We start from the raw sequence: 17,062 nt of genomic DNA, 5'->3' as shown, positions 1-17,062 counted from the left end.
CGAGATAGCATTGTTGTGTGTATTTCTAAAATGTTGTTTGTGTTTGAAAGACAAGAAGTGTTGCCTCCTGGGACTAGATAGGTGGTCTGTACTCTGTACGCTCAATTTCCCATTCCTACCTCCCCTTAGAGGTTTGCAGCATTATAACTATGGCAGCTTACGCCCACTTTCAGTTTTCTTTGTCTGTTTGTATTACTATTTAATTGTGTCCACTATTGCCCCTCTTGTACCTTTTTGTAAAAGTGTCCTTGGGTTTCATGAACTATATACATTAAATCTAAGTTCCTATTTGACAGACAGGGGTTATTATTTCTGTGTAGTCGCAAGAAAACCGATATATCATGTGCATGGAAGTATTTTTGATATTTGGGAATGGTATATACTAAATATAAAAGGTCCACTTTCTCCCTCTCATGATCTTTATTCTAGTGAATGGAGCTAGCTCAGGTGTCACTCAGTGCGTTTACATGCAGACTTATAATCGGATAACTAAACGAATAAGACCTGAACAGGACTTTTAAACTGCATGTAAACACCTTTATCCGATCTACTTCGGACACAAATCGGCACAATAACGGACAAGAGAAGTCGGATAAGAACACCTAGATAATTTGTTCATTGTCGGCTTTCTCTCTGCATGTATACAGGGATCGGACATCGCATATCGGACTTCTCGTTCTGTGCTTTTGTGCCTGCGCGTGATAGGCTACACCATGGGTTATTGACGGAAGAGAACCGGACGTGGCTCTAAAACCACTTGTTGAAAGCATGGTTGAAAGGGCTACAGCGCCACCTAGCATAGTGGAGACAGCCATGCATCGGACATTTATCCGATTTCTGAAAGGCCATGTAAACTCAGACAAGTGACACGGTCCGTTCGAGTGTCTTGTTCGATATATGTGATAATCCAATCTAGTTGTGCCATGGAAACGCACTGACTGTGTAGCTTTTGAAGTGGACCTTTGTGCTTCAATGACACGGAAACAGGTGGTTTAAAACTAATCCTCTGAAAAGACAAAAAATGTACCACCTTTTGATTAGTGATTAAACAAGACTACAGGTTAATTCAGGGTTTCCCTTTATTTATGGTCTGGTCTCATACATTCTTTTTTCTTTTCTCCATGTTGTTCAGCCATATACAAGGATCAATGCTCCCTCCCCCTCCCCTTTTTTGAGTTAAGAATCATATTTTTTGAACGCCATTGTTTGTTTACATAGACATCCCACCCCCACCCCCCCGACTGACTAAAGCATCTGCCAGTACTTTGTCCGAGTTTGCAAGGTCATACTCATGATGATGGTAACTGAAAAAATTCAATCAAATTTCAACAGATTAATAAATAATGAAAAATAATATGTCATTTTTCTTAGTCTACTTCCAGCACTGGCTTGCTCTGAGACGAGAAGCTGCTGTGTATTGCTCATGCTTCACCATCCAGCATGCTGTAACCTCCAGAGATCAACCCTGCAGTGTGATCCTCTCTGTCAGCATGGGTGTGTTTGCGTGTGTGGCTCTATATGGGGCAGCCTGTCCTACTTACACTCACACAAGTTGTGGTTGATGCAGGGAAGAAAAAAAGAGGTAGCTGAAATGAACTAGCCCCTTTTGTAAGCAGAAGGGCTTTTTCTAGGGGAGGCATCGAACTCCGCAAACCCACTCTTCTTAACAGTTACCAAGGTCCAACACCCCTAGAGACAGAGCCCCCTCCCTGACAGGAGAGAATATGAGTTAGTGGCTTGAGGAAGGGTGTGCATAATACATAGATAGACCCCACACCCTTGGTACAGTACATTATGTCCATTGGCCCACGCACAGTGAAGACATGCACCATATAAGGACGTTGAACTCGTTCATGCCTTATACATTATTGATCTACTGTATGAAGGTTTTAAATCATGGCTTCACTAGGAAACCCAATGTAACAGCATGGAGACGCACCACAACTTGATCAAATAGACTGAAATACCTCAACGACAGCGTTCCCCCGCAGAAACACACTGATCCCGACTTTTCATTTAAAGGTAACATATGATGCTGGTTTTCAGGTTCAAATTGTATTTTGGGTTTAGCTAGAAGCTGTTTTCATGGTCTAGTGTCTGGAAAACCTTTTATATGTCGAGTTTAAAAGAGTAAAATAAAAAGACATTTATTTGATATTGGTTGCAAACACCTTTTACTTTGACGCCACCCTTCCCACAACGTATTTACTCCTGCTGAGACCCAAACCAATGTAGAAACGTCTTGCTGTGAGCGGTACAACTCTGCAGAGTGTGGCTGAAGAACATGTAGAGCCACAGACTCGGAAAACATGGCTTTTTTTAGTGTCAAGCGTCTTGTGTAAACCCACTTTAATCATTTTGTTTATGGTTGAATTATGACAGAGACGGCTGTCATATTGGAAACTTGTTGCAAATGTTTGCAATCCTATTGGCCCGACTTTTTCATTATGTCACCTTCTTTCAATGTGATTGAAAAAGCATAACTCCTAACTTCTGGCTGAGCCCATCACCATCTCTGTATCATTTGATGAACTGGCGCTGTCATCCCGTTTTAACATGAACAACTTATTTGCTAGCAATGCCGGATAAATCGCCTCTCCTGAAATATTCATGATGCAACTTTAATCCCCGAGCTGGGAAGGAGAAAAACCTAATTCCTCTTTCACTGTGTAGACAGAAAGCTTTTCATCTCTTAGAGCCTCTCTCACATGTGACGGTGTGTGTGTGTGTGTGTGTGTGTGTGTGTGTGTGTGTGTGTGTGTGTGTGTGTGTGTGTGTGTGTGTGTGTGTGTGTGTGTGTGTGTGTGTGTGTGTGTGTGTGTGTGTGTGTGTGTGTGTGTGTGTGTGTGTGTGTGTGTGTGTGTGTGTGTGTGTGTGTGTGTGTGTGTGTGTGTGTGGGCGTGTGTGTGTGCGTGTGTGCATGCACGCGTGCATATGAGGAACTATAGGACTTGAGTCTGATCTTCAAATGTGAGATGCTCTTGATGGGGAACATGAGCATAGGCAACCAGTGACTCTTCACACACACTGTTGATTTGACAGGTACTGAGTGCACAATCCCAGCTGGTGGGAAGTCTTAAAAATACAGCGGCTTCTAGATAGCCCAGCTCCATAAACCTGCCAAAACAAGCTGGCAAACACTAGAGAATGGAGAGAGTCAAGAGAAAAAGTTACGGTAGGATTCATAAAGCCACAATGAGGTTGCCTCTGTGTGTGTGTGTGTGTGTTATTTCCCAGTCTTTTCCAGACAGGCAAACGGGGCGGTTGTTTTCAGGCAAAGACAAGGAGGTGTGGAAGATACAATGACAATGATAGACATGGATTCAAAGGAAAGGAGGCCAGGAGGAAGGGACAGAAGGAGTTTCACAGGCAGCTGTGTGCATGTGTTATAAGATACCTGCAGGTCCTATCAACCTCTCACAGAACAACATCAACACACAAAGCACTCCCACTCACACAGTCTCTGTTCTCTCATGCTCCTCCACTGCCTGTCAATCAGCCTCTCACATACTGGATGTAGTATCATGACTGCTGCACCAGCCTCTGGACTTCTCACCCTCCTTGAGCATAGCCTCTGTTTTTAGCAGCACCCAAAACAGTCCTTTGTGCCTAAACTATATAATGTTGGAAACGCTCCAACTAGAAAAAAGGGCATACAAATTGTCGTTAGCTAGTTTTTGGGCGATATTGATCCCATCCATCACTTTGACAGGCTCAAGGCTTTTTCCACTTATATCTCTACTTTTCCGTACCCCAAATGTGGTTTAAGCCTAGGATGCACTGGGGCAAGAGATATTAAAAATGCTGGATAATAGTTTTTTTTATGTTTATTTTCCTGATCTTTTGCAATAGGTGCCATTTATTGTTATATAGACCCATGTCTCAGATTAGAATAGCACAAGGGAGGGCATGACTGCACACACAAAAACAAGCACCCTCTTTCACTTCTGCCTAGTGTTGTGATGAGTATTGCACCCTTGATGGATTTATAGATGAATAAGAGGGTAATGGTAATCCTTTGTTAGATGACGTTAGCAGTGTTGGGTTTACAATAACCTTGAAGACGAATGAATTGCCAATAGAACCCACGCGTCTTTGAGACACAACCATTTCAATTTGTAACACATTTATTGTTGGCATTTTACATACATAGTTCCCGTAAATAATTGATACATTTTGAAGCATTTATTATTTTCTGGCCACATCTTTCAAATGGCTTGAAGAATAGATCAAAGGGGAAACTCTTTTTGTGGCTGGTTGCTGGCTAATATCTCAACTGATTCACACAAAATCACCACTCAGTTTTACTTAACCCTTTTCTTTTTAAACAATCAGCTGCAAGTGAAATGTCCTTCCTACAAACATCAATTTCAGTTGAATCCTATATGTTACAGCCTTTGTCCCACTCTGGTTTAGCTGACTCCATTGCCAGCTAGCTTGATTACATAGAAAGATGATGCAGACATTTCTAATCTTACATTTTTAACGCATGGATTGGTTGACTCTTTTTCAAACTTTAGTGCACATTGATGTCGCCTGGTGAGACTGAGCCTGATATCGTGAGCTAAACACTCAGATTATCTCCCGAGGAACATTATTGGACTTTCTCCAATCTCTGTGGGGAGGAGTCCGGTCAAAAAGTGACCGGGCCAATCAGGTCCTGCGTTCTAAAGTTCATATAGTCGTCATTGTAGCCTCCGGTCCTCCAGCCCTCCTCACTTTCAATCGGTTAGTGGAAGGCAGACACTGTTTGGTTCATTTTTTATTTTTTGTTCATTTAGTCGTCAATCCGGTCATTGTTTGGACTGGGCTTCTTCCCCATGGAGATCGGAGAAAGTCCAGACTGATCTTCTGGAGAGAAACCAAATGTAAAGCTTGTGAGATTAGGCAGATCTCACCAGACTACTGTTCATGTGACTCTTTGTATTTTGTTGATGTGGGCATGTCACAGCCACATGTGTTCCTGCAGCTGAAGCAAGAGTTGTTAAAGTTAAACGATCGGTTGGGATTGTTGGCTGGAATAACTAAAACCAGGCCAAACTTTTATTATAACAGGTGCCCACATAAAGCGCCACTTGAGGCAGTCTCTTTGTATCGCTGAGGCTTGATGCTCAGGGGTTAGGAAGGCCTCCAGGAATTCCACAATACAAGGGGACGCCTTCTAACTGTGGCCAAGGGAGCATGATTGACAATACACGGCATCCCCGACGTCAGAGACACAGATGCATTCATTTTTATTTAGTCTCATATTTTTCAATGAATACCATTAGATATTCTTGTAAATGACTGAGGGGACAATGTAATGTGAGATGGGCTGGAGATGCTCTAGAGGTCTACCGGTAAATCCTCTATCCTACTCTCACCTATGGTCATTGAAGCTGGATAATACAGAACTAGATTGTGTGTACAAGCGTCCGAAATGGGATTCCCAAGAGGGTGGCTAGCTTTCTCTTTGGGAGTTATGGTGACAAGCTCAGTCATGAATGAGTTAATGTCTTTATTTTTGTCCATCGATTTTGCCCTAAAATGTGTTTTACCACACGTGCTACCGGCCAAAGCCCCAGCATATGCCGGTTAACGTAAACTCTTCCAAAGTTAAGGAGAGGACAGTTTTCTGGTAAAGGAGGTCAGGAAGTGAACTATTGGCTGACTCAACCCGATCCAAAGTATATGATTAAAGCTGTGTCATGGCTGAATGAACTGGACAGTCTGGATGTTTGTCCTCACCAGGGAATAGCTGTGTCCCCTCGGTGAACCGTCACTGTGCGCCTGTGGTGCTCTGTCGGCTCTGTCCCAGTCAGTTCAGAGTGTCTATCCCAGCTCCGGGAGTCGAGGAGTGGGGAGAGGCTGGGGTCAGCTGTAGGACAGCCGCATGGGGCTCCAGCCTATCCTGCCGGCTCATCCCAGATTAGATCAGTTTTGGTAAAGCAAACCATAGGGCGCCGGGCAGAACATGGGATGCACATACACTGAAAAACAGCCTTTTTTTTTTTTTTACGCTCACGTGTCGGTAAGCTGCTATGATAATCAAATGTACCCTGTAAGGTGTGAGAAATAAGTCCACCAAATATTCACTTTAAAATGTTGAAGTACAAGCATTCTGGTTTATGCAACATAGGAGTTATGGTCTAGCTTGCTTCTCAAAGATGCAAACTAGGCCGTGGCCTGATTTCCAGAGGGCACCCACTTGATGAAAGAGCCAATATATATTCTTAGTAGTAGAGGATAAGTCTCCTCTTTCAGCAAAACTAACAGACTTCTAAAAACAGCAATGGTTGATGAGGTTTACTGCACTGCATCAAAGGTTACCCTCTGGTTTGCCACTGTATTACCAATAGCCTTGTTTCCAATTAGCGGTACAGTTCGGTACGATAAGGCACAAAATTATTTGCGTGTCCACAGTGAAAAGTTAGTAAGGGTACCCAAATAAGCGTACCGTGCCATACTTATTTTGTCACACTTGCGTTGGGTCCCAAGCCGTCCTAAAGGGTCCCAAGAGGGTGGAGCTACACACTACAGCCCATTCATTGCTGTACATAATTTCCGCCCGAGAGATAAGCCATTGTGTGTAGTCCCCTCCAGAGTGAAGAGTCTTGTGTTTTGAGAAATGTTTGGTGCGCAGCTCTCTGTTTATTGTGTTGCGTTCTTCCTCTTCATTGAATGCATTAGCAGGCTAGACTGTTGCTGTGTCTCAATTCAGGGGTCTCAGCCTTCGAAGGCTGCATTTGAAGACCGATTGCGTCATAGCGGCACGTCAAGGCTTGTCCCATTTTGAAGGCTCCTTGATATGCGGCCGAGAAATATAGCCTACGTTTCATGGCTTTGAAGGGTCCAACGGATGTATCCTTCACGGCCCAACGTATCCCAAGATTCATTGCGGTTTTTTCAGAGATGGCATAAAATAAAATAAAAAATAACAACAGCAACGTTGCTCCATCTTCTTAACTTTTATCTTCCTTTCTTTTTTTCTTGTCTTTTTTAGTTTTTCTTGTCCTTCTTTCTTTTCTTTTTTTTTCTTTTCGTCTGGTAGGCAACTTCTTTTTCTTTTTTCCTCCGTTGACAAGGCTGTCTCCGTTGGCAGCCATCAGGGTTGCTAGGCAGCACAGGAGCAGCGAGTCGTCACGCAAGTTAACGGCTTGTTACGCAAACCGGAAATCCTCGTATACGGAGACATGCCTTCATAGACCGCGTCCTTAGAAGGATGCGACCCCTGAATTGAGATACAGCTTACGTCACACTGCTATGATGTCCCGATACTTACAATACATAGCTTCCGCAGCCATGGATATCGCCTTCCGGTATATACCACGCCTACCAAGTAAAGGGTACTGTCGGCAGTGGAAACAAAAGCCAGGTCCAGGGTTACCATTCAGCACCAAAGCATACCGTGTCAAACTGAACCGTACCGCTCTGTTCCAAACAAAGGCAAATTAGTCTCATTGTTTTGCTCCTGGTCCTGAAGAGTCTGTGACCTAGCTAATATGGTTCATCTATCTCATCTAGCATAGGGCATGCTGAAGCCTGGTCAGCTGGAGGTCAGAAGCTGGGCCCACTGGCTATCAGCTAGACTTCTGCTGAGTTAGGGCTCGCTAATGAGAATCATACAAATACAGTCCAGTTGGAGATAAGATGGTGAGCACTGTGCAGCTTTGGTGTGATACTGCCAGTCAACAGCAACATTAACAAACAAAGCCAAGTTAAAACAATTAACTATATAGTTCATCTGTTTCATTCACTAAATATTTCAACTAATTATACTTTGCTGTTTTTTTAGATAACTGTTAATGAAACCTGATAGTCACTGCTGCTGACTGCCAATAAAAGACGAGCAGGGGAATATTACCCCGAGCGACTGGTAATGTTTTAATGTGAAACAAATGTGTTACAGTTAGTAGCTTCTCTGGAAGTATTTAGATGATAGATGTTTCTGTTGAGGCGAGAAACTACAGGCATGATTATCGTTTTCTCCAAGGACTGGTCAGTTTTGTGATTAAATGTACATGTGTGTGTTTATTATTTGCACATTCAAATTTGCGTGTTCAATGTCAGTCAGTCAACTTGCATAGTTCTACCTATATGATATACAGTATTTAAGTTAAAGAAAATGTGCCTTTTCACCTGTAGTGTCTCGCCTTCAAAACAGATTAGAACAGCAGAGTGGTGAGTCAACATTACAATGTTTGTTGGAATGATCTAGTGCCGTGGAAATGGACGCTTTAGGGATTTTATAAAGACACAGATAAAGAGTTAAAAACATAAAGTGTTGGTTTGTATTAGCCAAACCAGGTAACAAATCCATTTCTTTAAACACAGGCATGTTAATACATAATAGCCTGGTTGTTTTTGTAGTTAAGTGTAGTAGAGGGTTAGTGACAGTGCTTCCTCTCCTTTTAGTTTTTTTACTCTCTCTCTGCTTTCCCATGATGTGTCAGTGTTTCTCGACCTGACAAGCCCATTGTCTGGGCCCAGGCCTGGCACAGACTCCCTCTCACTGGCTAAGCAGTGACAGATCACAGCTGCTCCTTTAATACTGTGCCAGTGGTTAGCCTTTCATGTTGACGAGTCGTAGCCACAGTTTTTAAGAAGTTTGATTTGGTGGTGGTGGCTTAACACTTGACCCTGTTCTATTACTGTAATATCTCTCATATCCATGGCTCTTACTCTATATAGAAAATTCAGCCTTTGCTTTTTTTGTATTTTAAACTCTATTGTGTAAGGGAACAAATCGTTAGCCTCATAGCATAATTGCCTATCATATTTACTCTACTCTACTTTTACTCTACATCTACTCTATTCTACATCTACTCTACTCTACATCTACTTTACTACTCTATAACCCTTAAAATATAACTTAGGCAATTGTGCTATTAGGCTAACGAAAAGTAGATGTAGAGTAGAGTAGATGTAGAATAGAGTAGATGTAGAGTAAAAGTAGAGTAGAGTAAATATGATTTAGGCAATTATAGCTGGGTTCCTCCACTAACCAGCCACTTACACAACATATCAATAATCTGTGCATTGAGTAGAATTAGGCAATACCTGTGTGTGTGTGTGTGTGTGTGTGTGTGTGTGTGTGTGTGTGTGTGTGTGTGTGTGTGTGTGTGTGTGTGTGTGTGTGTGTGTGTGTGTGTGTGTGTGTGTGTGTGTGTGTGTGTGTGTGTGTGTGTGTGTGTGTGTGTGTGTGTGTGCGCGCGCGCGCGCGTGTGTACACACAGCTCTTACATCATTTGGATATTTTGTCCACACTAACCACAGATATATATTTATCAGTTTGTGGCGTTCACACTTCTGTGGTGCTGCCTACTAGAGGCCAAGTGTGACTTCTTGTTACAGTATACGACCTGAAGACACCCTTTGACTACTTTTCTGTATACTGCTTACTGAGCAAATGTTACTTAGTGAATGTGGATGTATTGTGCCAAATTACAGTGATGCCGCATAAGGACCCAGAAGTAATAATCATTTCCAAGTCTGTGTGGAGACGGTTGTAAAAAGTTGAGTTGTCATGATGAATGATGGTGTGATGAGCCTGTTGTCTGGTCCTGACTCACCCTGTACAAGGAACAATTTGTGGGTACTTGTTCCAGAAAACAAACACACACCAACATATACACACTTGGGGCATGACACATTTGTCTTTTTGTCGTCCTCCCTCTTCTTTAGCTGGGCAGTTCACCACTGGTACATTAAACACAGTGCAGTGTGTAGAAAATACATCAGCATGAAAAGTTCCCATGTGGACTAAACTGAATCCCTCCCTCCCCTCCCCCGCCTCCAAAAAAAAAGAAGTCGATGAAATTGAGATAGAAGAAGTCCTCAGGCACAAAATAAATCACTGGACGAAACAAAGGCCCAAGTCCCAACATCTATAAATACCATAGTTACCATCACAGTGGACTAAAACAAAACTGAACATTTTATTTTATTTTGATGGGATGTCCAGTCTGATATTGGCAATGTCCAGGGTATATGAAAGACAGAGACTACTGATAGATCATTAATTGAGTCATTTATTCCTCCCAACACATACAAGGCGAGACCTTGCAGGTGAATAGGCTAACATTTTGAACTTATCGTTATCATCGTGAAAACTTGCCAGTTGATTATTTACATGAAAAAACTATTATTTCTATGTTTGAATACATATATACATTTGGTTATGTATAACTAATTATGTGTGATCTTGCATCTCTTTAAAAACCAAAAATCTAGATGTTGTATGAAGCCATAGTTAAAATGTTTATTTCATTTTTTACAACATGTGTTTTTCCGAAGATTTTTGGATACAGCCTTTTTTCATTTTATAAATCAAAAAATAGTATGTACAGTTCTTTAAAAATGCATTTTCAGCACGTTTTAAGAAGAAAATGTTTCATGTATCTGACAATCAACAAAATATGTACAAATCCTTCTGCAATAACCTTTTGAGAATAGTGGTAAGAATGACTATCGAAGGGGGCGCCCTTAGCTCAGTTGGTAGGGCGTCCCCCCCATGGGCCTCGGCCAGCAGCGGACCCGGGTTCGATTCCAGCCCGCGGTCGTTCTCTGCATGTCACTCCCCTCTCTGCCCCATTTCAACTCTGTCACTACACTATCAATAAAGCATACAAATGCCAAAAAAAATATCTTAAAAAAATAAAAATGACTATCGAAAGTTAAGTTGATGTAAGTGCTTGAAGATTGTGACTCTGTCTTTTCTGATGTTGCTGACTGCACATACTGTATATGATCCAATTACCAATAGGACTGATGGACAGAAACTGCTTCAGTTATGCTTTTTAAATACCACAATTTTAAGCATCCAATTTAACTGTTTAGTTTTTTTCAATCTCATTCAGCTAATATGTTTGCTGATTTTGCCTGCAAGATCTTTTCTTTAAGTGATGGGTACTTAGCAGGCAGCTAGCAGCTTTGGGGGTTGTGCATTTGTGTAACCTCTGTGCCCCAGAGACAAAAAACACCCGGTGGACACTGTTTTAAAGAAGGCAGTGTTCTTCCAGAGTCAACCCAGATTTGTTCAGTTGGGGTTGCACATGTGCTTTAGATTTAGAGGGTTTTCAGACCAGTGCCCCTGACTGCCCTTTTAAGTGTGATTTCAGCACCTTGGACAGCGGCACACAGCACAGTGGGGGGAAAACATCCGCCTGTTTGGGCTTCACTGATTTAACTGAGAGGGGCAGAAGATTGCTCAGTGCTTTAACCTGTACCACTTTGTTTTGGTCCACTGTGACCTTGCGTGTCTGCCGGTATTCCCCCCCCCCCCCCCCCATGACAAAAAACAACAGGCAAAGACAAAGACAAATGTGGAAGACCATAAGGACAAGTCCTGCTGCGCCAGTGTCTTTGAATCAATCGGTGACCCTGCCGACGGAATGTTCTCTGCGTCCTGTCGGGAGACAGAAAGCGCACACGCTGCCATGGCCTGTGTGTGTGTGTGTGTGTGTGTGTGTGTGTGTGTGTGTGTGTGTGTGTGTGTGTGTGTGTGTGTCTGATACATGGAAGCGCTTGTGACTTTGGGTGGCATCCTGTCTGTTCGCCTCACTGTCAGCCTCACTGTGAGCGCTGCTGGGAGAGAGGGACTTTTTCCCCCCCCTCCTCTTCTCCCTGGCCGGTTTTTAACCATCCGCCCACTAGCCAGCAGACGCACTAACACTGCCAGACGAGGGGGGCTCTGGCTGGCCTCTGCGCTCCAGTCAGGATCCGGCTGGAGAGACTTGGAAAGGAGTTGAAGGGGCTGTCTACAGGAGTGGAGAAGAAGGAATAGGGCTTGTGGGAAGTCTGGTGGTGGGGGGCGAGACGCTAGATGGCAGGGCCCGGGACCTGAACCAGACAGACACTAGTGAAACGTCACCGGACCATAGACTCCCCGACTGAGATCGCATTTTAGTGTGTGTGTGTGTGTTGTCTTTGTGTGGCATTTGTGTGTGTGTGACTGGGGGTTCACAGTGTTAGTAGCTCAGAGCCGGCTCAGGCTGCAGTGGAGACAGACAGAGGCAGAGGCACTGAGCAATACACAGCAGACTATCACTGAATGTTGTGTTGTATGGGCCTGGGATATCTGCTTTTGGGAAGAAATTTGCCAGGTGAGAGCGAAGGTGCATGTGCGGGAGTTTTGGCAGCATTTTATGTGTGTTTTAATGTGAGTCCACTGTATAGATGTTTTATTTTTCCTTTTAAATTGCTTTTTGGAAGTCAGTTGTGAGTGTGTGTGTGTGTGTGTGTGCGTGTGCGCGCGTGTGCGTGCGTGTTCAGTAAGTCTGATTTCAATAGCCTTTTGCCGTTGGAATTCTAGTCGTACAGTGGTATGTCATCAGCGAAGGGGTTGAATGGTTGTTTGATGATCTGTGTTGTGGCTGCAGGTTGTAAGCTGACCGCGGGGGGACCCATTTCAGCGTCGCGCCCCGAGCCCCAGGGAGAGGTGTGGCCTCACTCACTAGACCAGCAGCAGGCCCTGGCTACTGACTTCTTAACAGGTACCAAGGTCCACAAACATTGAGCAAAAAAGTGACACCTCCAAATGAAATGAAATAAATGCTTGTAAAAAAAAAGTATTGCATGCATGATAGTGTAGCAATGTTTCTTTGTATTTCCTATTGTTTTTTGATGACATTATCAACAGGCCATTTTAATTTTTTTTAATGATGGATAGGTGTAGAGCTGCATTTTTGAAGACATTTGGTCTTAATCCCGTGTTATTTTCAATAGGTTTTAATAGATTGTAAATGGCTTGGTTTGATTTCAGAGAACTTTTAACCGACTAATTAAAAGTTAACACTTTAAAGACCAAAAACTTGCAACTCAACTATGACTCACTACCACTGACAAAAACAACACTTTTTTCTACACTATTCAGAAGCTCCACAGATTAAACTAACAGAGAGATCAGTGAAATACTGTACTCATATGTACTAATATATGTACTAAAATGTAGAAATAGTTTGATTTTAACACTTTTTTTCTCTTTGTGTTCCTTCCTCCTTGTTGTCAACCTCATCCACTCTAAACCATGAATGTCCTCACGCCCAAACACCACCTCCTCCTACTCCTTCTTCTGCTTCCCTTCATTCCCTCCTTCCAATCCTTCCTCCATATTTCTGTCTTTCTCATTCTTCCCTCTATCCTTGTTCTCCCTGTTTGCCAGCTTCCATGGCAGGTTATTCAGACCCTCTGGGCTCTCAGACCATCTCTGCCCAAATTATGGATACTGGTCGGATGGGGGCTTTTTCAGGTAGACTGCCAGTACTCTAACCAATACCTCACAGCAAAACACTGCAATAGTACTGACAGCTGCAGCACTGATAATAACATTCTTTAATTAATAATGGACTGCCACCATTCGTTAAATGGTGTTTCACTAACTTAGTATGTCAATAGTAGTACGCAAATTATCTTCACACAGACCTTCCTCAACTCAAGCCATTATTATTATTTTTAGCACTGGAGCTAAGTGTAAGAACTATCCTCATCAGCAATGATTAGTTTGAATTAGAGTGCTGAGAGCTGATATCAGTGGATATGACAGTAACAGAGAGAGTCCATCAAATGCCTTTATTTACGTGATGACCTTTTTCAACTCTGGCATCTTTCTTTCTTTCTTTCTTTCTTTCTTTCTTTCTTTCTTTCTTTCTTTCTTTCTTTCTTTCTTTCTTTCTTTCTTTCTTTCTTTCTTTCTTTCTTTCTTTCTTTCTTTCTTTCTTTCTTTCTTTCTTTCTTTCTCTCTCTCAATTCAATTCAATTCAAAAAGGGCTTTATTGGCATGAAAGTTTTAAAAAACAATATTGCCAAAGCAAAGCATCAAATATATTTTAATAAATCCAAATATTCAAACAATACACAATATGAATGATACTCTCTCTCTCTCTCTCTCTCTCTCTCTCTCTCTCTCTCTCTCTCTCTCTCTCTCTCTCTCTCTCTCTCTCTCCCGTTTTTCCACTGTGCACAAATAACATATGTAGAGAACATTTCTTTTTCTGGCTATTTGGTGTGTGTGTAAAAGTATTATGTGTTAAAGAAGTGGACAGTAGGAATTCTTTCAGAATGTACCATTAGACAACAGGAGGCTCTTGAGTCACGGTATAGTTTGGCATCTGATTTAGTTTTAGTATCTTGATGAAATATCTGTTGATTTCAGTCACATTATAGTTATTTGATCACTGTTGTATTTAGTCACTGACTACTGTCTAAAGTCCATGGTTATCAATCAAAAACAAAATAAAGCAAGACAGTGTTTTTGTTGCTTACCTGGCATTATCCTAGCTAGCTGCACGTGCTCCACTTGTACACTTGAATACTGTCTGGAAAAAAATGACTATGTGGAAACCTAGTACATGGCCTCTATGGGCAATGCGGTTTATTGTGGCATAACTGTTACACGGTCAGTCAGTGGTAGTGTCTGTAACTTTCTCTAGGGGTTCCAGTAAAATGCTAACATCGGACATGCACAGATGTAGCAGATCATGCTAGCAGCAGGACTTTCAGTGTATCTGTACTTCTGTAAGGGTTTGTCTAGAAAATATCCTACAATCCAATTTCCTTTTTTTCATTTGCAGTTTTCATAAAAGTCATAAAAGAGAAATGTCTTAACACATGAAGCACTTTGCCCTTAAAGGTGAAGTAAGCGATTTATTCATCTTAATATAAGTGTTAAATCTCTCTTTATTCATACAGTGATCACTTACATAGTGATCGCGTTTCATAAAGCCGAATCTGACCATTCCGCTTACTGAACCTTAATGTCTCCGGTACGGAAGCCACATTCTGCCTGTATTTTCAACAGGACTGGTTCCATGTATTTCTTCGTTTTTTGTTAATAGATAGAATTTTACCAACATAAGTTAACTTTTGGTCATTGCGCTTCATTAGAGCAAACATCATGATATTTCAGTATCCAAGTGTTACTTTACTCATTAAATGTCCTCTATCATTAAAAATGTCAGTTCAGGCCAAAAAACTAGTTTTAAATCTGCAGCCATAAGTTCCACCCTGATTATTAATGGCTTGTGGCGAGGCAAAGCTTGTTAGCTGCATTTAGATCGGTTGCTGTTACCACACACACACACACAAACACACAGCATGAGCTATGAAGAGTTATGCCTTTCACCATGCCAACCTCTGCATACCAGCTCTCACCGTTTGCTTTAATAAGACCTGTCGTCTCTGGGCCACCGAATTACTGCTCCGGGCTTACACACACACACACACACACACACACACACACACACACACACACACACACACACACACACACACACACACACACACACACACACACACACACACACACACACACACACACACACACACCCACACACACACACACACGCACACACACACAGGCCCTGTCACACCTACTACATGCTCAGACCACATATACACAGACACAGAGTATTCCCAGGGAATGTGTACATTGTATGTGTTGTTTTGTCTAAGTCATTGCTGCGGCATCTTCTTTTCATCTTGCCCCTTGCTCTCTTTGGCCCCATCTCGCTTTGAGTGCGAGAAAAGCGCTATATAAATTAAATATATTATTATTATTATCTCCTTTTTCCACTGCAACAAGGCCTGAGACAATTTGGTACTCACTCTGTCCGCTACGCCACCAGAGCCGCCCCAGTAGCATCAATTCCAAGAAGAATTCCTGCCACTGCCACTAAATATCTTCTTTATCTGCCTCCTACCGTCAGGTTTCTCCCAGCCCGGTGGGACGGGGGTCAACGTGGATCTTGGGGCAGACAGGGTTCCAGGGGTAGCAGAGCCCCAGCAGCCCAACCCCCCAGAGGGCTCCGACGCCCCCAAAGAGCACAGCCCTATGATGCCTGAGCCCCAGCCTCCACGCAGCCCCATGGATCTGTCAGCAGGTAGCACATATCGGAAACAAACTCACCCACACACCACCCACAAGTCTATCTAGCTAATCAGAATGTAACACATACAGTGTAGTGTGAAAGTTTGTGAACCCCTTGAGCCTTTTGGAATTTTATTTATTTTAACCATTATTAATTCATTTTTATCAATACCAGTATTTTTATATAAAATAACAGATGTTTGTTTATCAATTCAAATGTTTTCTTTTCCAGAAATCAACTGTTAAAACAGATAAAACAAATTATTTGACAAATGTTGTATGTGCAAAAGTTTGTGAACCCTGAGCTGCATTGCTTAAATCGAGCAAGGTAAACACAATCATGTGGGCCAAATTGAGTGATGAAATAGACCATTGTAATGAGAGATCTTCAGGGAAGAAATTGGGCGGCACTAGATAAAACAAAGATAAAACTAGGTCAGTTTAGGCTCACCAAACTGAACCCATACAGGTCAGACATGCTCAAAGGGGAAAAAATCTCAGAGGATCTCAGGAATAGAGTTTTGATGTTGCACATTTGTCTGGGGACAGCTATAAATTCATATAAAAAAGTTTGAGCTCCATTGGTCCACCGTGAGGCAAATCATCTACAAATGGAGAGCTTTAAGAGTGACTTAACATCTGCCTAGAAGTGGACTTCCTTCAACAATATCCTCAAGCGCCACAAGAAAAGGGATTTTTCAGGTAAAAGCCAACCCAACCATTACATCTGGAGATTTGCAGACCATTTGCCACCACCGTTCTTCACTTGGGAGAAGGTTCTCTTGGTGGTAGGCAAAGTTGCGTTTTTGCCCAAACATGGCGGTTTTGGTTGTGACCAAACAGTTCAATTTTGGACAAATCTGCCCACAGAAAAGACTTCAGGTATCTCCGGGTGCTCTCTGGCAAAGTTGTGACACGCACTTTGTTCTTTTTTGAGAGTAGAGGCTTCTTCAGCAACCCTCCCTTGAAAGCCATGTTGACTTATTCTTATTCTTATTGTGGAACCATGCACATCTGTCCCATATGCTGCAAGAGAGGTCTGCAAATCACTAGATGTAATGTTTGGGTTGGCTTTTAACTGAAAAATAACTTTTTTGTGGTGCTTATGGATATTTTTGAAGGAAGTCTACTTCTAGGCAGATATTCAGTCACTCTTAAAGCTCTCCATTTGTAGATGATTTGCCTCACGGTGGACCGATGGAGCTCAAACTTTTTTTA

At 42.4% G+C, this 17,062-nt stretch overlaps 1 protein-coding gene across 1 annotated transcript in view; it reads left to right on the top strand.

The window, feature by feature from the left end:
* The window catches only part of LOC307267833 (uncharacterized protein), a 116,411-nt gene that overhangs the window by 44,776 nt on the left and 54,573 nt on the right, over positions 1-17,062 (top strand). The window contains exons 4-5 of the mRNA XM_080050261.1: positions 12,360-12,473; positions 15,684-15,857. Coding sequence (XP_079906387.1) covers positions 12,360-12,473; positions 15,684-15,857 — 288 coding nt within the window. The remainder of the gene's footprint in view (positions 1-12,359; positions 12,474-15,683; positions 15,858-17,062) is intronic.

The sequence above is a fragment of the Ammodytes marinus genome, assembly GCF_949987685.1.
Source record: "Ammodytes marinus genome assembly, chromosome: 21".
NCBI lineage: Eukaryota > Metazoa > Chordata > Actinopteri > Uranoscopiformes > Ammodytidae > Ammodytes > Ammodytes marinus.
Note: the sequence above shows the minus strand (reverse complement) of the source record. Positions and strands in the feature narration are given on the sequence as shown.